Source organism: Rhamphochromis longiceps, linkage group LG12 (genome assembly GCF_057381845.1).
Source record: "Rhamphochromis longiceps isolate RC_006_pf linkage group LG12, R_longiceps_female_GT1.1, whole genome shotgun sequence".
NCBI classification, from domain to species: domain Eukaryota; kingdom Metazoa; phylum Chordata; class Actinopteri; order Cichliformes; family Cichlidae; genus Rhamphochromis; species Rhamphochromis longiceps.
In genome coordinates, this window is record NC_140568.1 from 42,637,221 (window position 1) to 42,660,872 (window position 23,652).

The window sequence follows — 23,652 nt, forward strand, 5'->3', positions numbered from 1 at the left end:
CACATAAGGACACTCAGCATACTTTCAGATTAGCTGAAACTGAGGCCGTGGCATATTGGGTCGCACTATCAGGACATATGTTTGCCTTGTTAGCCTATGGTACTCAGTGGCTTAATGCTGGTATTTTAAATGGGCAGACTTGCAATCCTTCCAAACATTGCATTTTGTTTTTATTTACATTTTAAAAAGCATTTTAACTTCTTTGGAATTGGTGTTGTACTCGAGACGGAATGGATGGATGTTTTCTGGTCTGCTACCTTTACAGTTAAGGTGTAGAAAACTAAAACCCTTTGATAAGTTTAGAACAAGATTTTAAATAATTATATTAAATGCTTACCTGGAGATTCGGCAAAAATGTGCCATCTTTGTAGTCACACACTTCGTACTCCCAACCATCTACCCTTACTTGCCCATACCGTAACATAAACTTCTTAACAAAAACTAAGGTGGTCACAATTTAAAATCCCCAAAAAAATATGCTCATATGTTTTTATTGAAGCAGTTAATAGCTGCAGTCCTGTATTAAAATGCATGATAAAAATTTTCCACATGAATCGATGAAAAACAGAAAAGTACAGCATCATCCAGAATCAGAGGCCATTCCCCTCTGTTATGTTACCTAAGTTGTGCCTTTAGAAATACATCTCTTACAGAAGGCACAACTTTTACTTTGAAGGTAAATGTAATTGGCAGCTGTCTGCAGACAAGTCAGTGTCTTCCATGCAAACCATGGAATGCAATAACAAGGATTTGTTTGGTGCAGTACTCTCTTTGCGACTGATTTCACAACAACTGCCAGCAACCTCCAGCAACCCCTCGCCAACCAGTCAAAGAATACACATTTTTCCCTAGTGACCAGAGGTTGCCAAGAGAGTCCAACTGGTCTCCAAGCCTGTATGGTAAGTGGACTAAGTTGGTAGGTGTGAATATCACAGTGAATAGGCACAAGTTAGTCTGAGGATTGGCCTTAAAACAGAAGAAAACCAAGCTAAAGAGGACAATTTTACTTTCGAGTTCTGCGTTTCTTTCTCTTTCAGTGTGTTGCCTTCTCCAGTTTCAGATAAAACATGTGCTCACTAGCAAATGCGGAATTGTGACATTGCTAAAGAACCACAAAACCTCTTAAGGATGAGGTGGATAGATGGGTCACAACTGTGTGACTTTTATATGTAAAACCACTTTCTTATTGCCAATGTTGGCTTCATTTAACCCTGCCAGAGTTCTTTCCTCATCATTCATTAAGAAGTTCTTTTAAGGCCGTGACCAAGACTATTCCCTAAACTTCCACCAAGTACTTTCTATAAACCAAACCATAATCTATATTTGCTTAACCTTACCATGTGTGCACATAAAACTGAAACCATATCCTAGCCACAGAAATATTAGATCAGTCATTTGCTATTGTTTTTATTGTAAATAATAATAAATATTACCATTTAGGTGCATTTGTTGGCAACAGTTAAACCATAGGCCATTTCCGCACTCTGCATCCGCAGTACCACTTTGATGAACAATCTGACCATTAAACAGTTATAGCACAAGTGGACTATTTAGACATATATATTATATTTTTATGGCATTATAAGCTTTAAAATGCAATATTTAAGAACTCTATAAGCAAAGCTCTCATATTACCACATTGAGATTTCTTAACATAGTTTCATGTCTCCTGAATCCAATCTAGACCTTCAAAGGCCTAATCATTACCTTGTTTTGCAGTGTTTATTTCTGTCTGCTCAATCTTTAATTACCAAACTGGAAATCAATCTCTTGCAGGTCTCTCATTTGTTTGTGCTTCACCACTTAAATTATTAGCTGCATTTACCCACCAATAAAATTGTACCACTGTTTTTTGTTTTTTTTTTGAGGGAAGATGAATATATGCCAACTTTCTTCCACTGTCCCTCTGACAGAAAGTGGTAATCTAGAAGCTTATTAGTGGATGTAGCAAGTTTGGTCATATTATACTTAATTACAGGCCACGTCTACAAATCTTCCCATTTGAAGCTGGTAAATTGTGAACAAAGTTTTCACAAGTTTTCCATCAAGTTTTCATAGTTGCCGTGTACAATGCTCTCAATGTCAACCTAATGCTCTGTAAGAATCTAAAGGTTAGCATGCTAAAGGTTTAGCATGTTTAATACTTACTCCATGGACAAAACTAATTGAATTAAGTGCAAGCATTTCCTTTAAGCCCTGCCCAACCCATGCCCTAACAGTCATTCATCTGCCTTAAGAACCGATTGTGCTGTGTACACTTTCCCTTTCAAGGCCTTACACCTGTGGCTTTGTCTGCCTGGGAATGTGTCCACAAACATAAAACTCTGATAATACTGCACCTGTTTTATGAGTTATTTTAAGCAGGGTAAACAATAATCATGGAACAACTCATCATTATGCCGTGAGCTGAGCTATTAACATGGTTATGTATGCGTGTACGTTAGCTTCAGTTCATAGTCCCACAATTCTTTATACAGCTGCAAAAGCTCAAGAAGTTGGGGTTTTAGTTGAAGGCAAGTTTTTATATTAATGATTGTAGTGTTGAAAAGCTGTCTTATGGCTTTCAAAACAGACAAAAATTATTGTGGTCTTGAATAAAGAGGGGCAGAGAGCAAAGTTCATGCACTTCGGGCTCAAACAACCTTCCTCGGGTCATTATTATGTTAAAATACACCTGTGTAAGCATCCTAAATCATGGTTCAGGGTCCAGCAGTCTTGTTTGTACTGACCGAGATGCACTAGATTCAGACTGTTTCCTAAGTCTACAAGTCTTCTCCCCATGCAGAAGCGATTAATTAAGATTTATGAGGTAAATATCTCAAACACGAGGGAGTGCTCCGTCTGAGAAGAGAGTAAGAGGAAACAATGTAAAAAGTTTTAATGTTCCTGTTCCTTTAGTATCTGTTTATACAGGATAATTGTTACAGATTTTGTACTTTGCTGAGTACAAATGCTAATGTGAACAGAAGCCTTACTTAAAGTTGGACCCAGTCAGTCTGTACCTGGCCTCATAAATTTCAGTCAGAGCCTAATCACTCAGACTTTATTCTGGCATATTTATGTTTAACTTACTTGTGTCTTGGCACAGTCTTCATCAAGGTGTTTGCAGATTTCAAGAATCAAGAGTTTTCTAGGATAAGCACAAACACACCATGAGAATAAAATCATTTCACTTCTTATTTAAAAGCCTATATATATACCTCCAAAAGAGCACCTTCAACAGAAACCCCTTTGAATCCAGGGAGCACTCCTGCTGAAAATATTGTTCTTAAGGTTTTCTTCTTTCTTTAAGTCTTTTATTTTGATTTTTTTTTCTTTTATTTACTCCACTTAGGTTTGACTTTGGTACTATTGCTGTGTTAATAAGGGCATAGTTTCATGTTGCCTTCCTTTTGGTTGAAGACCTAAATTGTAATAGCAGTCACACTTCACGGTACATTTCTGCAGCAGCCAAAAAAATGACAGCTAAATAAAAAAACTGGTGGCATTTTCTCCCATTCCTCTTTGCAGAATTTCTCAAGATCCATCAGGTTGAGTGGGGAGCATCAGCAGCCATTTTCAGATCTCTTTAGTGGTGTTTAGTTGGGTTCAGGTCTGGGCTCTGGCTGGTGCACTCCTTTGTTATTTTTGGCTTTGTGCTTAGGGTTGTTGTCCTGTTGGAAGATGAACCTTTACCTCAGTCCAAGCTCTGGAGTGCTCTGGACTAGATTATCATCAAGGATGTCTATGCACATTGCTGCATTCTTATTTCCTGTCGACCCTGACTAGTCTCCCATTTACTGCTGCTAAAAAAACCCACCATAGTTCACTGTAGGCATGGTATATACCAGATGATGAGCAGTTTCCTCCAGCCATGATGACAAAGTCAGCCTGACAAAGGCCCTTCTACTCTGATCCTTTAGATTCACCAGGCAGCCAGCTCTAGGAAGAGTCCTTGTGGTTCCAACTTCTTACATTAATGGATGATGGAGGCCACTGTGCTTATTGAGACCTGCTGATTTTTCTTTGTACCTTTTCCCAGATCTGTGCCACAATACAGCCCTATCTTATGGGTCTTAAGACAGCTCCTTTGGTTGTGCATGGCTTGGTTTATTATGGTCTGACATTCACTGTCAATTATCGGACACAGGCGTGCCTTTACAAATCAATTCCAATCAACTGAATTTACCACAGATGGACTGAAATGAAGTTGCAGTGTCATTGCAAAGGCTGTGAATATTCATATACATATTATATTTTGGTTTTTTTAGTCTGTTTTTTTATCATTTATAAGAATTTCAAGCAAACTTTTTTCTCATTGAGAGGCTTGTGTGTGTAAAACGTTGAGTTGAAAAATAAATTTTATCCATTTTGGAATAATCCTGTGGAACAAGTGAAGCCCTGTGAATACCTGAAATAATCACCTGATTTACTTCCTTGTACACTATCCTGGACTTAGGTGCACTGTTATTGCTGCCTTAATGTCAACGATCTATCACGAAATAACAGCAGGACCAGATGTTTATATTATACAAAATAGTGGTAATTATGGGTGCCTGGTTATATTTTAACCAATCTTGAAAGTATTTAGAATTGGCAGGAGAGTCTAGGGTTCTTCCCCCAGGAAAAAAAAGGGTATTTATAACTGCATTTTCACACCAACTAATCTCTTGGATTACCTCAAGAAAACACCTGCTGCACAGATTAGTTAAAGTTGCTGCAAAGACCAAGAATGCATCAGTTATATTCAGAAAAACATTATATCACCTAAAAATGGTCTTCATGGCTTTTAGTAAATCCTGACGCAATTTGACACATTTGTTATTCATCTGGCATTTAGGGAACGTTAATGTGAATAAGTTTGGTCTCAGTTTCAGTTGATCTACATATGGGCCTTTGCAGGCATCATGCCTGTGACCTTTTAGTTACAAGGTGGTTGCTGCAACCACAAGGCCACCCTGCCGCCTTTAGCTCAGTGGAGGTTCCTGGCTTGACTCACTTATATGCTTAAATGTTAACAGACTTAATACAGTGGAACTCCATCGTGTCATAAGCAGTGTGTGGTTAGAAAGGCTGCTTCTCATTAGCTCATGGACTGGAATCAATATTGTGTGTGCACTTTTATGCACACGCGTATGCACATGCAGATGTGTTTGTGTCTGTATCTGTATTTCACGTGAAATCAACAAGTAGGGACTTCCCCTCAGTTTGGATCTAATCCCCGGCTGCACTGGCCAGATTAATGTGCACTGGGAGCAAGAGCTGACAATTAGAAAAGTGCTTGCTCACTTCAAACCTTCAAAGAGAAGCCTGCTGTGACAGACACGCACCGCAAATGTTAACATTTCAAATGGGGATCCTGGAGATGTGAAATGTTGAAACGTCTCTGAAGACAAGTGTAATAATGCATAGCATACTTGCTTTGAACAGGAAGGTAATGGCTTCATGTCTGCAAATCACGCTGTGGTAGATTTGCTAAGATCAAACTAATCTCCAAACATTTAAGGAGGAAATTGTGCCCCACCCAGTGGCTTTGAAGTCTGATTTCTTGTCAAAAGATTGACAGTTTACTAAGAACAAGTAAACTAAGTAGAGAACATGTGTGCTTGAGCAACGTGATGCTCTTCATCATTCTAAATCCAAGCAATTTTTTATTTTACTAGATGCTGTCAGCACACAGTAGCTGCTACTGGTTGCTTTTTTTTATCTAATAGGAGTTAAATGTAAGATATAGAATCTATTGTCTAAATCAAAATCGTGGCTTTCTACTGTCAAAAAAGTATTTTTTAAGCTGGCATGCCTTTCCATTTAGACTGGCAAAGCTATCCAGGCTGTACCCCTCCTCTTGCCCTGGACAGCTGGGATATGCTCTAGCCCACAGGTGTCGAACTCAAGGCCTCGAGGGCCGGTGTCCTGCAGGTTTTAGATGTGTCCTTGATCCAACACAGCTGATTTAAATGGCTAAATTCACCAAAGGCCTGGTAATGAACTGATCACTTGATTCAGGTGTGTTGACCCAGGGTGATATCTAAAACCTGCAGGACACCGGCCCTCGAGGCCTGGAGTTCGACACCCCTGCTCTAGCCCAACTGTGATCCTGAATGGATAAGCGGAATTAATGGATGGATGCCTTTCTATCAAACCTCAAGAAATTAATCAAATCAGTTATAGTGCTTGTGTCATGTTAGGGTTTTAGGTAGCAACCTGTTCTGTGGGGACTTGCTACATTCAGTTCAAAGATTCAGTGGATAAAAAGAAAGTGTTTAAAATGAAATATGATAATTATTAATTGAACTGTAATGTTAAGGATTTCAAGCATGTGGGATTCTTTCATTGTAGGAGAATATCAATTTTATTTAACCTTTCAAGACTTTCATCTTTAGGAGCAAAATCTGGTCCACATGTGTTCTGAAACATATTAGTATTTAGACATTACACAGTTTTCCATTTTTCTGAAAGTCCTGTAGCAAAGTCTTTGTTGGTGCCGATTCTCGACCTGGAGAATGTTGAGAATTTTTTGGGGGGGGTTTGTCCCATGAACACAATGCAACCTAACATGTGAGTTGAAATGAAAGCTTGGTGTTTAGATTGTGGTAAACAATATCAAGCTGAAGCTTTCTAAGCATTTACTGTGTGGCTTCCTGTCTCAGAGGATGCAAGATGTTGAGGAAATGACTTTGAGATTCAGTAATTTTTACAGCTTTATGTGGTTGGTCACGGTTTTGAGTTATGTTGCATTTGGAAATCTTGCACCAGCAAGATTCGGACAAGAGGGCACAAGAGGGCATTTCGTTGATCCTGAAACATTTCCAAAATCTTGTTTTTACTTGTGTCAGGTATGCTGCGGCATTTCTGTAGTTTTCAGTCCTTGAGTCCCTACAAGCCGACCCTTAGACAGCACTGTTTCTAAAATAGGTTGAGATGCTGTGTAAAATAAAACTACGACTTTTTTTTTCTTGAAAATGTATATACTTATTTTGAATTTCACACCAGTAGCACTGCAAGTGTTTGGAAACTGTGACTTTATTTTTTGCTTTCTAATGTTAAAATTGTTTATAATACTGTGTTTTCTGGGATATTTTCTTCAGCGTTAATAAAGTAAACATTTGCAAGTTACCCATGCCAGTGTTTGCAAAGCTGCCCTGAGGACACAAAGTGAAAGTGATATACATTTCTAACAAAAAATTTGAATTAAGCACTGTGTAACTGATCCTCAGATGATTGGATTATCTTTTTAAGAACATTTCACACAGCATCCAAACTGTGTGAGACAGCGTTGCATTACTGCTCAGTGTATATAAAACTCAAGAAGCAATATTTCTACACAACGAGTGAGCAACTTCACCACATTTGGACCATTGCAGACATGTAGTCAGGTAAAAACGTGGGAAATAAAGACATTAAACCCCTTAGTCTCTCTTCATCTGACAAAAGCAAAACTAACCTTTGTCCAAGACAAAGAAGGAAGGAAAATAATTATGCCTCAGGGGATTTCTGCAAGAGTGTTTTCACAGTGGTCAGCTCCCTCAAAGCATCCTTTTTTATTTTTTTGTATTTACTACACCTGTGTTGGCTTTTGAAGTCTTTTGATTTTTTTTCTTCATGCCATATAAACAACCCTTTGACAACTTTTTTTTTAACACTGTCTCATAAAGACATTGGCGTTTGACTTTACTTCCTGTGTTGACTAGAACAGATAAACTATCAATCCTGGCAATGCATTTGCTTTGTTTCACTGCAACAGAATTAAGTAAGATGTATGTTTGCTTTACATTATTGAGATCTTTGCTTTTAATTTGTGTAGCTTGAGTGGATTTGAAGTAAGAAACCAGGAAACGGATAATGGACGAGTGTAACACATGTACACGTAAAAATCTAGGCTTAAATTTGTTGACATTTAATTTTATGTTAGAGAGCAGCTTTTGGTTCATAACGTTTGCGCCACATAGCAAAGACTAAATATTGTCAGAAGTATGAAGTGAATCTTCAGATACCAGCAGTCCTTATAGAAGCTGTTGGTCGCCCTTTAAATTCTACTAAGTGTTGCAGTGAAAGATTGGTATGTGTTTACTACTGCTGGATCATCGTCATGTGGTTACTGTAGCCAACATCTCCGCTTAAAATAGTGACTTTGTGAGCCAGGGCACTGCTGTATCTTCTAAGCTGCAGATGCAGCTGACCAATGTAACATGTATTTGCCTCCACTCAAAAATCTGTTAAAACATCCGTCTCAAATAACAGGAAGGGAGTGCACTCAAAAATAAAGTTGTTTGTGGCAGCCTTGTTCGAGCCTACTTTAGAACTACGGGCACTGTGTAATTTCTGCATAGCTGCACTCTGAGTAACTATACGACAACTTAAACCACATTAAAGTTATTTGTCCCCAAGGTGATAATAAGTATTCGGACCACTAAGATGACTTCCCGATTCCAGCCAAATGATTCAAGAATTTTTGTAATCTTGACTTTTGCATCATTTGCTGTATGTCATCTTGGTTTAGGCCAGTTGTGGAGATGCTGTCATACTGTAGTTCATAGAAGCTCATAAAATGTGTTTAGTAGCTATTACTCAGTTTCACATAACATGCAGAAAATCTTCTACTTTACTTTCCCCTTTACTGACTTTTCTTTTTTTTTGCATAGTTTCAGATCACCAAACAAATTAGAATATTAGACAAAGGTAACCAGAGTAAATACAAATACAGTTTTTAAATGATGATTTCACTCATTGAAGGAAAAATGTTGTCTAAACCTACCTGGCCCCATGTGCAGACATAATTGCCCCCTAAACCCAATAACTGTTTGTGCCACCCACCTTGCAATGAGTCTTTCACTCTCGGTGGATGAATTTTCACCCACTCTTCCAAGCAGAATTTTTGTTCCATTCAGCCAAACTGGAGGGTTTTCCATCATAAGAACGTGCCAAAGCATCTCAATCTGATTTAAATGTTTTCTTCTTTTTGAACCATTTAGAGGCAGACCTGCTGGTGTGTTTAAGGTCATTGTACTGCTACGTGACCTGAGTCCACCTTTTCAGGGCACAAGCTGATGGCTGGTCATTCCCCTTCAGGAGTTTCTGAGTTCGTGGTCCATCAATTATCAAGTTGTTCTGAAGCAGTAAAGCAGCCCCAGATCATGACACTATCACCACCATGTTTGACTGGTGATATGATGTTCTTTATATGATACGCTTTTTTTTTTTTGTAACGGGACGTAAACCTTGCAAATTACTTTTTTTTTAATGTAAGCAGGTGGGTTTGGATAGTTTTGGCTTCTTATACCACTAAACATGCATATTTTATGTTTCCTGATTCAGGCGTTTGTATTAACCAATGAGGTCATGTGAAGTCAGTGGCAATAGCTTTGATAGCTTTAGAAGGCATAAAAAACAAAGGAAGCAATGAAATAGTTTGGAGAGAAGATATATAAAGAACGTTGTTTTGGCAGTGAAAGCAATTTAGTTTAAAAATAAAATGTCACTGATTGATTTATGAAATTTTCTTTATTTTAAGCCTGAGTGTTGTGTTTTTACTGCTGCTATGAATTTGTTGTTGTTGTTGTTGGTTCAAGAAATTACCATATTTGGGCAGGGAATGTTTTAGCTATTGCTAACCAGACTGGTTAGCAAATACAATAATATATCATATGATATAGTTTACCACCAGCAAGCCATATTATTGCTTAGATAATTCAACTGGAAAAACTTTAAAAGGCGCCATCAGTGCAAACACAGTAGAGAAATCCAGTTTAAATGAGCTTTAAGCCTTAACAAAATCCAGACAGGTGAGTTTTGATAACATTCACCCTCTTGCAGTTATCATGAAGAGGAAAACTGTCCATAGAAGTCTGTTCTGTTTGCAAATGTGTATTGTTGAAGGTAGACATTTTAACAAATGTCTTAACTTATGTGGTGATGCGACATTATGATCCTCAGTGAGAGGAAGAAGCAGCAATACATGTGTGTGAATGGGAGGGAGACAGGTGCTACAGGTGCAGGTAAAGCTACAAGGAGCAGAGGTAGTGAAGCAAGATGTGTTTAAATACCTGGGATTAACCATCCAAAGCAACAGACAGTGCACAAGATGAAGAAGAAGGTGCAGGAAGGGTGGAGTGGGTAGGATGATATGTGACAGAAGGATAGCAGCAGGAGTGAAAGGGAAAGGTTTACAAGATGGTAGATCTGCTATGTTTTATGGTTTGGAGCAGGTGGCACGGACAAAAAGACAGGAGGCGGAGCTGGAGGTGGCAGACAGATTTTCACTGGAAATAACCAGGATGGATTAGAAATGAGTTCCTCAGCTTAGATTGAGTATTTTGTAGACAAAGTTCTAGACGAGGTTGAAATGGTGTAGAGAAGGGTGGTGGACATACTGGACAAAGGATGTTGAAGATGGAGCTGCCAGGCAGGAGGAAAGAGGAAGACCAAAGAGAAGATTCATGGATGTAGTGAAGGAGGCAGGTGTGACAGAAGAGCATGCTAGGGAGAGGTGGAGGTGCAGGTGGAGGCGCAGGTGGAGGCATCCACTGCGGTAGAAGAAAAAACAAAAACTAAGTAACTACTGGCCATCTTAGCATGTTGTTAGAGCCTGGCTGATGTTGACGGGCCGATCACATGCATTTACATTTGTGTTTAGATATTGTTTGAAATGCATTCAAATTTGAAACGTGAGGTTTTTCGATTGTTTCTTCTTTTCCTCCTGGCTTCAACCCTATAGTTTACACTGCAAACTGTCTTCATCACATGTGACAGAGCTGAGAAAGCGGTGTTCACAGAAAGTTACTGACTAGTTTGTGCAACATTCAGTCATTCAGGTTCTCCTGGTCCCTTTTTATCATAACTCTTTCAGTGAAAACAACTTTGTTCTTTCACAGCACTAAATCAGTTGTTACAGATGGTACAGCATGTAGCACAGATGACAACATTGCTTGCATGGCCCATTTTCACATAGATGTATAAGAAATCAAATCCTCAGCACGGCTACAGTTACCTGAAGGTCTTCGCCTTTGTTCCACCAAGAAAACACAGCAGCTTACATTCTGAGCAGCTTCCCACCGAAAAACAAAGACAAGAAAACCTCAAGTTTTGTGTGTCAGGCATTCATGAACAGGTTCTCAAGGACTCAGATTTTCATAAATGCTTGCTCATAAGCTGTTGGTAATTTCATGCACCTGCACAAGCAGATCTCTGGAAGTAAGTCAGGAAGTTCTTCTTTTTGTGTTTAGGTGTGTTCATCTTTTGTAATAATAATAATAATCCTGTCAAGAAAATACAGTTTCCATGTGATCCACTTTCTATATCACGAAATCACAAGGAGATACAATTTATAGAAACAAAAAATTCTTGGTTTTCGTGGCCCCTAATGCACCAGATCTTAAAGATGATCAGTAATGATTTGAGATAATAGAGGTTTGTGTATTTTCTAGAACTTATTAAAGGGCTTTCTCTTTATTTATACTGTATTCTGTACCCTTGAATAAAATAAAATAGGGTGGGGCCTTCAACATCACTCTTAACAATGAATATGCTCATATTATGCTCAAGTTTTGAATCACATCCTCAGTATATTTGATCTGAACTTCATGACTGTTTTGCTAGTTGTGGTGTACCACAGTTTGTACCCTGCAGTCTTTGGTACAGATGATAAAAATCTTGTTTTAATAAGGGAGGGTCTCAAAATAAAACTGTTTCCTAAAGAAGCCCAGAGCACAGAAAATACCTGTGTTTGCAAAGCAACTTCTGGTCTGTAGAACACTGAAAGATTTTCTTAATGTCTGTGCCAACGATGGGCATGTGGTCAGAAGTGGAGGCCTGAACTGACCTGGAAAAATGAGATTTCTTGAAAGATGGATAGAGTTGTAAATGTCACTGTTACAGTTAAAACCCCCAAAAGAAGTTACAAAAATAAAAATCAATCGTCATGTATGTAATTTGCAGGAAAAATATGAATAACTGCCCTAAAAAACTGATTGGAGGGAAGCAAGATTAAACTATAACTCTAAGATGACTCGTGGTATGCAAGGATTTCTGTAAAGTGTAAAGCTGAGGTAATTACACAATAAGAAGCAATGTTACAGTATTATAGTGACTACTGCAGTAGTCAAGTCAAGCTGAAAGGTTTATTTATGCTGTATTAATAAGTAAAACTCTGAGTCTTATCTTAGACAAATTGAATATTTAACAAAAGATTACATATAACAGATGAAGGTAGAGTGTGGTTTTGAAAACTGAAGCTATTGATGGGCGATTAGAATCAGAATCAGAATACTTTATTAATCCCGAAGGAAATTATGGGTAAATTAGATGTTTTTGTCTGTCCTACCTTAAAAGCTTACAAAAGCTTACAAAGATTACAAAAAGGTGCCTTTGGTCAGCCCACCACATGTATTTTGGTAAATGTACATATCAATATCAATATTAATAACAATTTTACAACATAAAAATTATGAATATTTTTGCTACAATCAAATAGTCTAAAATGAATCCCATTGCTGTGCCTTGAACTGTCTTTAACCGGGGGCGTGGGGGTACTCCTGCAGTTAAGATGTCTGATTGTATATGGGTTTATGAGAAACTGTCCTCTGGCTTTCTTGCTATTTAACCTGAGAAAACTTTCTGTTCACCCATTCGCTAGTTTAAAAATTAATGTATATGTTTTGTTTGTAAATCATAGTCCCCATTAGAGTGAAAATGGACGATAAAGCAGGGTATGCTTTTTGTTTCTCAGTCAGATCCGCCCCTCACTCATTGCATCCAGTTTGCAAACACCAAGATGTTGGTAACCTAAATGTGGACCTCAAGTTTTCACAGCTGGACCTTGCTTTCCAGTGATGTCACAATGTCTTCATCAACTATATTCGATACAGATGTTGCATAAACGATGATGCTGCAATTTAAAATATAAAAAGCACTGGTCATTATGGATGTGGAATCTTGAATTTCTTAGTTACTGCTGAAGCAAACTGTCATAAACTGAGGATTTTTTCAGGTTTAAGACATGCAGATTTACACCTTGTTTGCACCGAGACTTAAAGAATATTAGATGTTTTAAAGTAGAAGTAAAGTAGGAAGGCTTAAAGAAATGTTGTTTTCCTTCTATACATGGACGGTTGTGTCAGCCAACCAGGTTTAGCGTAGAATTTGCACAATAAAAGATTATCTCTACTTAAATAGGATTAAAGTGGCCACAAAGTTAATGACACCATCGCTCTTTTAGACTGTGATTTGCAAACTTGCTAGTGGACAAACAGCTTTGTTGCACTACTCTCACATATATTTTGGGCTAAACTTGTATTCTTCTTCCCACTGGTAATTTAAAAGCCAGTGGAATGTGGAAAATGATTGTAGGAGTGGAGGGGAGGGAAAAGATATGCCTCGCATGGTCACTTTGGTGTCTGAAATCCGTAGCTGAGATGGCGTTTGACTGATTTGTGTTGCGACCACATGTGCCAGACCCGCCCGCTATTCTCAACCCGTAATTCCTCTCTGAATTCAGGCATGCGACTAATTTACTGTAGGGCCAGGATTTTTTTCTCCTCTCGGGAGTAGAAACTTTACCCTGTTTCTGTTACAGGGCACTGCACCGAGCGCTGTAAGTGATGCCACCTGTCAGGCTGACAGCTTACTCTCCATATGGGGAAGGCCTTTATCAGCTGCAGTTGTGGGGAACAGGAAAATGTATGCCACCTGCCAAATATTTCAAACCTTTTTCTCTTCTTTAGCAGGCTGCAGAGTAATTCTAAAACTTTACTGTCTTTCTGTCTATTAATTTAACAGTGACGTTCTGGCCATCATGAAGTAGCAGCAGCAGTAAAAGCCTTTTCTTTAAACTTAACTCCTTCCTGATACATCGAGGTGCATAGCAGATGATTCACTGATGTTGATCTTGCAAAAGAACGCGGCTTGTTCATAATAGGCCTGCATTTACTGCTCATACACGCTCCCTTCTTAGTTCCAGATTAGAAACTAAACTGATATATTGGGTTTTCTACAGTGTTTTCATTGAGTTGTGTCTACAGTTGTGTCTACTCCACTCAGAGTGGCTCCAGTCGATATGAACTGATGCAGTCAGAGGAAAAACTGCAGAGCTGCACCGTGGGCCCAACTGAGGAGGTTTTAATAGAATTTCTAAAACATCAATTGCAAAAAGCAGGATAGCATTTTCTGATTTCGAGTGCCCTGTAATTTGAAGTGTGTGGGTTCAAGCCACTTATTTTGTGGTGATGGCTTTACTGGCGGGTTCTCCAAAAAGACAGAGGCCAATGCAGCCAAGGGTTGAGCTAGCTGCCTTGCCTTTCCTTGCTGACTGACTGAGCCGCTTCCTCTTTGGTATTTGGCCATAGTTGTTCTGCCCGTACGGCTAACCTCAGTGGGTGTAGCTGTCCACTGTTGGGTGTTTAGAAAGCTCAACAGCAGGACACCTGTTTCTGGATTTATTTACTTCATTTCTTGCGCAAACAGTCATGTAATCTGTTTATGGATGCATTTGAAGAGCAAATAAAGTAAACACATGTTTTTGTTTTTGTTTTTTGTTTTTTCAGAAATGACGTCTAAACCAGAATTAGATATCCTGTATTTTAACATCCACCTAGAATCTCATGCATGTCCAGGAAAATATATCCAAACATACTGTGCATTATAAAAAATTTATTCTGGACCTTAGGTCGCATGACTTCAAAACACTGTATTCTGTCTTTTGTGCACTTTTGGACATTTTTATGGTCTTTAGCAACAAAAGCATGTGTGCATACACTCTGTGACGATCTAAAACTCTTTTAGCTCGGTGCTTTTCATACAATCATTTAAAAAATATTTGTACCATTTTGTGTGGCCTGACCAGCCTTTGTGCAGTGCCTTAAGTGAATACAGATATAACATTAAACCACAGTGTAGAGCTTGAAGTCCTTTTGAACAGTTCACTTGTGCATTTTTGCATCCGGTGCCAAGACATCTGTCTAGAGACACACCCTGTAATTATAAGTGAGAGAAAAAAAGAAATGTCTTTTGATTATTTCCAATCCTTATTGCATACATATACTACAGCGTCTGTTAAGGCAATTACATCTTTTATCTGTAAATTAAAGATTTTATTTTTCTATAAGGTAAGATAAGCCAATAACATGATAAGACGAAAATGGCGAGGTGTAGAATAGAAGTTGTTCCCATTAAAGCTGCTGAGCAGAAGTTACCAGCTTTATTTATTTATTATTTTTGTAGTTATAGACCTGTTTTAAAATTCCACTCGGCTGTGGGTTAATGCAGCAACATTCACTGGAAAGGGTGGCTGCAGTATATCAGTGGTTGAGGGTTGTGATGAAAGGGTATGCTAAAGACTGCTTCAACAGATTATGGCTAGCAATGCACAAACAGTTCACAACCCTCTGCTCTTGTACCTGCTCTTGTAAGACGCAAACTCTAACACATTTTAATCATTGCATATATTAGATGTCTCTGTGTTGTGGTATCTTTGTAGCTTGTTACCTAAAGTCTCTTCAAAATAGCTCTGATACACACTGAATTCAGCTGCTGGCTCGTAGAATGAATTCATAGCAATTTAAACCATGTAAGTATTTTTTGTGGTCTCAGTAGTTTAATCATAGGTGATGACTTCAACCCCAACCTCTGTGCTGTTCTTCCAAACCCTGGCAATTGTGACAAAAGATAATAATCATTCTGAGGGATGCACATCAAATCTATTTGCAGTTTTTACAAAAAAACCCCAAACCAAAACATGCTTTCTGCCTGCCTTCAACATTAGGTTAGCATTAGAATTCAGTGCTAGGGTTTGGGTCATTACTGAGGTCAATTATTCTTTACCAGAAGTGATTCGTCTGCAGGGAATACATGAAAGAAAAATCACAATTTGATTAAAAAAGGCTGCTGTGAGCCACAATAACAAGATAGAATAGAATAGAATAGAATAGACCTTTATTGTCATTGTACATGCATGTGCAACGAAATTGTAGGTACTCCACAACAACTGCTCTGGAATAAAATATAAGTAGTAAACAGCAGGAAGAATAGCAAACAGGAAAATGTATACAATCAAGAGGGATATATCCAAAACAACACAAATATATATATATAAATAAATAAGAGAAAGGCACACATTGGAGAACAAAATACTTGCAAAGTACTCAGAGGTAATGCAAAGAAAAGACTTGGTCTGAAGGAGGCTGTGTGTGATTCGCCTGAGTGATGAAGGTTACTCACACCATGGCTCAGATTGGTGAGGTGGGTGGGCAGGGGTGGGGTTTGGGATGGGGGTTGTGTTTGTTAACAGCCCAAATGGCCCAGGGGAAAAGGGTGTTTGTGAGTCTGGAGGTGTGGGACCTGATTGACCTGAGGCGCTGACCAGAAGGCAGCGGGTCAAACAGGTGGTGGGCGGGGTGCAAGGGGTCACCTGTGATGGCCCTGGTTTTCCTGAGACATTAGGATCTGGCGATGGTCTCCAGGGGTGGCAGAGGGAAGCCAGTGATTTTTTTTTGGGCGGTGTTAATTACCCTCTAAGGCTTTCCTGTTTTCATTAGTGGCCCCTGCGTACCAAACACCCAGGCAGGAGGAGAGCACGCTCTCCATTCAGCAGCAGTAGAAGGCCAGCAGCAGCTTCTGGTCCAGGTTATTCTTCCGCAGGACACTGAGGAAGTGCAGCTGCTGCTGGGCCTTCTTTATCAGGGCGATGGTGTTGTGGGCCCAAGTGAGATCAGCGGAGATGTGGATGCCCAGAAACCTGAAGTTTGACTCAGATTCCACCCGCTCTCCACTTATAATAAGAGGATAGAGGACCTGTTTGTGCCTCCTGGGGTAAAAATACACAATGACTCATACTTTCTCCTGTGTTTGCATGTTTTGTATTTGTGTTTTTCGTTCTCCTCACTGTCCTTGTGTCTGTCTACTGTTTTGCAACAAAATATATATTAGTATAATGTTTTTACTTAAACTCTTAAACCTAAAAAGAGAGGGGGGGGGTTCTCTATTCAGGTTTCTGCTCCACAGCCCAGCAGCATGAGTTACAGAGGATGGATGGGTGGATGAATGGATGGATGGCATTATTATCAGGCCAGTTCAGATTTGGTGAAGCCTTTTCAGAAGCAAAGCTGTTTGGAACGATTAGCATGTCATGCACATAGCCTGGTTGCTAAGATTATTGAGTAAGTTGTTAGCGTTGCTCTCTTTTTTTTTTTAAAGTCACTGCCATTAGTGCCGGCTAATGTAGGTTACTGACTGCTTTGACCTGGTTCATTGCCTACACTCTTCAAGTAAGTGAACGCGGGCTCTGGATCACATGTCCTACAGGATGTGTAATTCGGGTAGATCCCCACAGATGCAACACACCTCACCACATATGGTTTCTGCCATTGCATCTATTACACAAGCAGCCTGTGTGAAGTCACTTCCAAGTCAAATAAGCAATGAGCGCCCCCCCCCCCCCCCCCCCCTTATCCTACTCCTGAACCCCTCCTTAAACCCTCTGACAAACACACATATGTTTCTCAAGAAAGGGGACAAGGGTAAAGCCAAAAAAAGGGCTCTCACCTCAAAACATTCCTGCAGTACAGGCCATGTTTTCCTTACCCCAACAAATTTACACAGTTGTTAGTGATGGCCCGGGATTCCTCCTAAAGCGTAGCCTACCAATAATAAACAGTATGGCAGCTGACACCGCAAGACACCTGCACGGCTCCCTGACACTGCAGGATTGTTCCCAGGGACTGGGGGCATGTGGGTGTGGGCTGAAGGATGGGGGAAGTGGGGGCCATGAGGGCCTTCAGACAGGTTGGTTGTGTGTGTGTGTGTGTGTGTGTGTGTGTGTGTGTGTGTGTGTGTGTGTGTTTGGGATGGGGGAGAGGGGTTGGTGAAGGTGGTAGTAAACAATCAGTTCTCTACACAGGTTTACTGATATGATTTTATTTATGTGAGATTATGTACAACGTGCAAAAGATAATACATTTTGCTGTTTCACTATTTGAGACCATTACATTACAGCCTATTTTATTACTCTGTTTCTTATTTTTAGTGGAACACTTGTTTTTTCAATATGAATTCTTTGCTTTACCTATGTATTCTCTTATTACCTAACACAACAAGTAAAATACATCAGAGCCAGCCCTACACACAGGGAATTACAGTCCAGTCGCTAGATTTAAAACCGTTCAGATCCACTGAATGCCGAGTTGATTAATTAATGTCTTTTATCCTGTCTTCCTTCTCTCTCCCCAACCGGTCGCAGCAGATAGCCCCGCCCCTCCCTGAGCCTGGTTCTGTCGGAGGTTTCTTCCTGTTAAAAGGGAGTTTTTCCTTCTCACTGTCGACAAAGTGCTTGCTCAAAGGGGTTCATATGATTGTTGAGTTTTTCTCTGTATGTATTATTTTAGGGTCTACCTTACAATATAAAACACCTTGAGGCGACTGTTGTCTTGATTTGGTGCTGTATTAATAAAATTGAATTGAAGTGAATTAATGTGCTTCGTCTTGTTTTATTTTGCGTTTTCTCAGATGTCACTCATTGACTGACCAAAAGCAATGTTGACTTAAAATTTAAATAAGGAATCATTAGATTAAAGGATATGTGGTACTTCAAAAGATAATAACACTCACCAGCCATTTCAACTATATTTATATATAGTATATTCAAATATTTTAATCAATGCAGTTGTATTTTTATAGCAGCAGTTCACAGAAACACTTGTTTTAAGGTGCTTCATATTGCAAGGTAAAACTCTATAACCCCAACAATCGCTCCTTTGACCACGTGCTTGGTGACCCTCTGGACAGGAAAATACCCATTTAAGAGGAAGAGACCTCCATCAGAACCAGGATCAAACCGGTTCTGGGTTGAAGTAAAAGAAAAGCGTTAAAAGGTTATAAGTAACAAATGGGGCAAAACACAAACTATTGGAAATGAAACTTTTCTTCTCCAGCTGGGCACTTCTACTACTCATGTTCCGATTACTGGACAACTCTCTCGATCTCCTGATCTATGGTTGCCTCCATCTATCCTACAGACATATTTAAGTGGCTTCTAAAATCGAAGCTTCAATTTCCTTGTTGCCACTTAGCTCTATTCAGCTCTAATTTGGCATTTTTCTTTCTTTCTGTGTCGTACCCACTACACAGGCAAACATCTACAGTCACACACACATTCAGATGTCTCATGCTCCTCTACAGGATTTCAAGTGGTCTGGCCATTGTGTCCCCACCTGTAGAACATTGTCAAAGCACAAAGGAAGACCTCCTGTCAGCTTCTGTTTGATGTGATTTGATTTTGTATAGCCCTCTCAAACTGTACGTCCATGGGGCTTTGAAAGAAAGGCCAACAGCATGTGGAGTAATTTACATGTGTGTGTCAAGGAGGTATTGAGTTCCTCTCAATTTGTCACAAACCTCAAAAATCCTGCTTACTAACAAACATGCTTACTTTTGTATGGAAGTGCTTTTATTTGGACTTTTTTTAAGGTTGTATAGTCAAAAGAACTTGTAGATGGTTTGTTGTGTTTCGTGGCCACAGGTAATACTTCACTTGCGTACAAAAAAAAAAAAAAAAGAGTTTCAAACTGAATATTGAGTATCACAAAAGGCTGGAATCTCTACCTGAGACTAGTTCAGCGCTCAGCTGCTCAAGCATTAAATAGACTGATGTTTGCCATAAAGTGGGGCCCCTTACTCGCCGCCCTGTGAGGTCACAGCACCTGTTCTTGGTAATTGCTGGCAGGTGATGTAAGGCCTCCACTTGTTTTCCATGGTGTAAGGTGGAGGTCCCCCTGCTCCCTCCTACAAGGCGGCTGGAAACTCATGTTGCTTGTTTGGAGCAAATAATAGAGTCTGACTCGTTTGTTCTGCTTTCCCTGCGACCTGTGAGTGAAATGGCTCTTTACCCACCTAATTCTAGTTCCAGAAATATGCAGTGGCTTGTTTTTGATGGATGGACCATATTGATTTGATATAATTTTCAGTTCTAATTTTCCAGAAACTTATGTCAAAGACTATTTTCTCAAGAAGTTATACTACAAAAAAATAAACTTTTACAGAAAGAGAAATGCTAAGTAAGCAAAACATTTAAAATACTGTTGCATTTGTTGGTAATTCTAAAATTTTAGTCACATTTTAGTGTAACTACTAGAGTCTTGAAATACAGTTACTCAACTCAACACAATGCATATTGTTAATATCATGATATAACCTTGTTGCAGTTACGTCCACTCAGATTGACAAGACCTGAACACATCTAAGAGCTGAAGGCTGTATAAAAATGAGACGTTTTAAGTGTTACAGTGTGAAACTGAGGACACTGAAAATTGTGGACTATTTTTTTTTGTTTGCACCCCAAAGACAAGCTAAACTGTTATTGTTTTAATCAGAATTTCTGACCATCTTTGTCTTTGCTGGGTCCACCTGATGATGTCTTTTCAAGGCTGGCTGCAGGAGGACAGAAGCCAGTAGATAGGGTATATGGCTCAGTCCTCCAGCCAGCTGTGAACCTGATAGCATCTGTTTTAAACGTTTGAGAGGTGGAGAGAAAGCAGCCCTCTTTTCGTCTGAGCTCTGGAGTGCTAGTTATCTCATGCCTTTTTAGTAAAGGGATCCGCAGATGGCCCGTGTCCTGACAGCTATACAAATGTGATATCACTAGCTGAGGTATTCCACAAGGATCCTCTTACTGTGTTACTGTAGGCCGAGAAGTGGGACTCATTCATGCTCAGAGTAAACAAAACAAGTCGGCCACAAAAAGACTTCTCCTATCTCAAGACGAGGCAGAAAAGACAGAAAGAAAAGCTGCTTTCTTGTCTTTGTGATGGCAGACAAAACAACCTCTTCACACCTGAGTGTGTCTCCTGTTCAGTTCTTTCCACGCATTGTCATCCTGTGTTATCGAAACCATCGAATCGACATGAAAAGATCATTTCATGTTCGGCTGTCGCCTGAGGGGGTTTGGACAACTTGGCTTCCATTTGCTTTGTCTGATTCCAGTGACGGAACCATTCGTCATCATCTTTTTTCTCAGGTTGTGTCTAGTTTGAACTAATTTCAAAGACATGATGAGCAGTCATGAAGCTGTCCTTAGAAGTATGTGTTTTGCTGGCAGTGAAGAATCCAAACCTGTTCATGGTGTTTTAATCAGATCGTGTTTGAGTTAAGGTGGCCCAAGTGTCGCCTGCACATCCTGTGTTATGGTGAATGGCCTGTATTTACTACTCCCTAAGGACCCCAAAGCGCTTTACACATGCAGTCATCCACCCATTCACGCACACATTCACACACTGGTGATGGCAGCTACATTGTAGCCACAGCCACCCTGGGGCGCACTGACAGAGGCGATATTTCATATTCTAAGCTAAACAGGCATTCAGCTTATATTTTGCTCCCAGTTTTGGTGGTCTCTGTCAAGGCCTGCACTGTTTTGTTACATAAATAAATGTAATGTACTGGCAACCCTGCTGTTAGAAGTCTACTGTAAAGGGTGATTGCCTGTGTGCCTGATAGGACCCCTCTTGAGTTGTTGATTTATGCCTGTCTGGTAGGTTTTCAATTGTTTCAGACCAAGTCCAAAGACTTTAAACATCAAGGCATGGGTCTGTCATTTTCATGTAATTTTACTAGACTGACTTGGTCTGAAATCACAACTTTGCTTCAAAGAGCTTACAATATGCACAACACATGACACCCTGTGTCCTTAAACCCTGAAATCTGGATAAGGAAAAAAAAAGCGAAACCTCAAGTGGAACAATGAGAGAGGGTTCCCTCTACGGGATAGGTTTTTTCTGACTTGACTCTCCCTCCCTTTCCACCAAAGAGTCCTTATATGACACACAACATCAAGTTTTAACTAAGCACTTCATTTTTTATGTCATTTAAAAGTACATTCTTCCCCCAGCTGTAGGTGTTTTGGAACGGAACTCAGACTTTAGTTACTGTAAGTGGAAGGACTCAGACCGTGTCCCACGCTAGTATCTGAGCAGGATATTTTGTAGACATCCCACTTCTGCAAGCGAGGCCTATTGAAGTATAACATAAGTTGGACTCATTGCTGATTTGAACCTGATTCAAAGTAAAACACGACCCTTTATATTTCAAAGTGGGAGGATTTGTAACAGATCCCTTCTATCTTTCCACAAGTGACTTTTTCCTCACTGGCTGTTACTCAGGAGAGGTTTGATGGTCATGATTATTTACACAGAGGGTTTCCTTCTTTTTCTCTCTTTTTACAGTCGGTCATTTTCATAAGGGATCATAATACTCTTGGACAGGAAGTATCTGGCTATATAGACTACACCCACAGACTCAAGACCCAAGATTTTGAACCATATTTCAGTGGAAAGAAGAGGCTCATGCCAGCACGCTCAGATTTATGGTAAGTCTCCTTCCATTGTAACATGTCCACATTGGTTTAAGAAACCTTTACTCAGGTGGGATTTGACAAAATTTGAAGTGTAAGGAAATCATATTATCCAAGAATAAAAATTCACATTGTCGTGAGACACCAATATAGGTTTGGAAGGAGCTCTTTAAAAAGCACAGTATGGTTGATACATACAGAGCAAGCTGCTGTGAGCTGAAAATGTAGAATAAATAAATAATAATAAAGTAGAGCTGCCAAAGTGCAGAACTTCTCTGGCTGACGCAGACGTGACTGAAGTCTCGATTTAAACAGACTGAGATCATGAGATTATTTTTAATGTATAGTTGATGACTGTAAAACAAACTGAAGACAATCCAGTTTCTTCAGTGTGACAGCGTTTTAGATTGCTCTTTAGTTCGTGGGGGGCCTGGACACAGTTCCTTTAAACAGGTTCCTTTTAGGTCTTCCTCTTTGTTTGTAATTCTGTTTTCCACTGTGCCAAATCTCCCGGAAGAATTTGTTGGAGAAGGCAAAGATAGAGTGACAAAAACAGAGGAATGGAGAAGCATCACATTAAAGTTAGGGTCCTTGAATTTAATTCAAAACCAGCTGTCAGTACTGTGGCATCTCTGTAAGGTTTAAGTAAGGTTTCATTAAGGGTGAAGGGATGGGAACATTTCACTAACCCACAGTGACTTTCTGTGCTTTTATTTATCAGTCACCAAAGTTAGACTAACACATTTTCAGTCATACATGTGTACTGTACGTTTGACAATTCGAGGGTCAGCACCGGTCACACAATCCCAGAACAAGCCATCAATGAACTGCTGACCTTACAGGTGTAAGCTAAAATCTCCACTCTACTATTCAGCAAGGCAGGTGACATCTTTATAATTCCTGGTCTATCAGGATAGCTGTTTACACAGAGAGCTGTCAGCAGATTACCAGAGCCAAAACCATTCCCACATTCCACATATTCATGCAGACTAACACCTTACCAACATTTCAGATACGTGCGAGAAATCCCAAAAGGACAGACACAACCGGAGAAGGGTGAGAATGAGAGTGTAATACGTGGTTTTATTCAGAGTTCAGCCAAACGGCACACAGCCTGTTTGACCTCGGTGACAGAACAAGGTCTATAACATCCTAATGTAGATAGCTTTTCACGCTGAAATTCTGCTTTGTTTTTCATGCTGTGAATCTCATTTTTCTACTTTCAACATTTTTATAAACAACTTTCCGTCTTCATGTGTGAACCCCACATCACTGAGGACAACATATTATAATCATGACGTTTTTGTCTTTTTAATGTGGTTACAAAGAAATACTGAGTATAT

The 23,652-nt window shown here is 39.6% G+C and overlaps 1 protein-coding gene across 2 annotated transcripts in view; it reads left to right on the plus strand.

The window, feature by feature from the left end:
• Positions 1-23,652, plus strand: part of cfap299 (cilia and flagella associated protein 299) — a 79,742-nt gene that overhangs the window by 38,023 nt on the left and 18,067 nt on the right. For both annotated transcript variants that reach the window (XM_085426440.1, XM_085426441.1), the window contains exon 4: positions 22,182-22,324. In XM_085426440.1, coding sequence (XP_085282566.1) covers positions 22,182-22,324 — 143 coding nt within the window. The remainder of the gene's footprint in view (positions 1-22,181; positions 22,325-23,652) is intronic.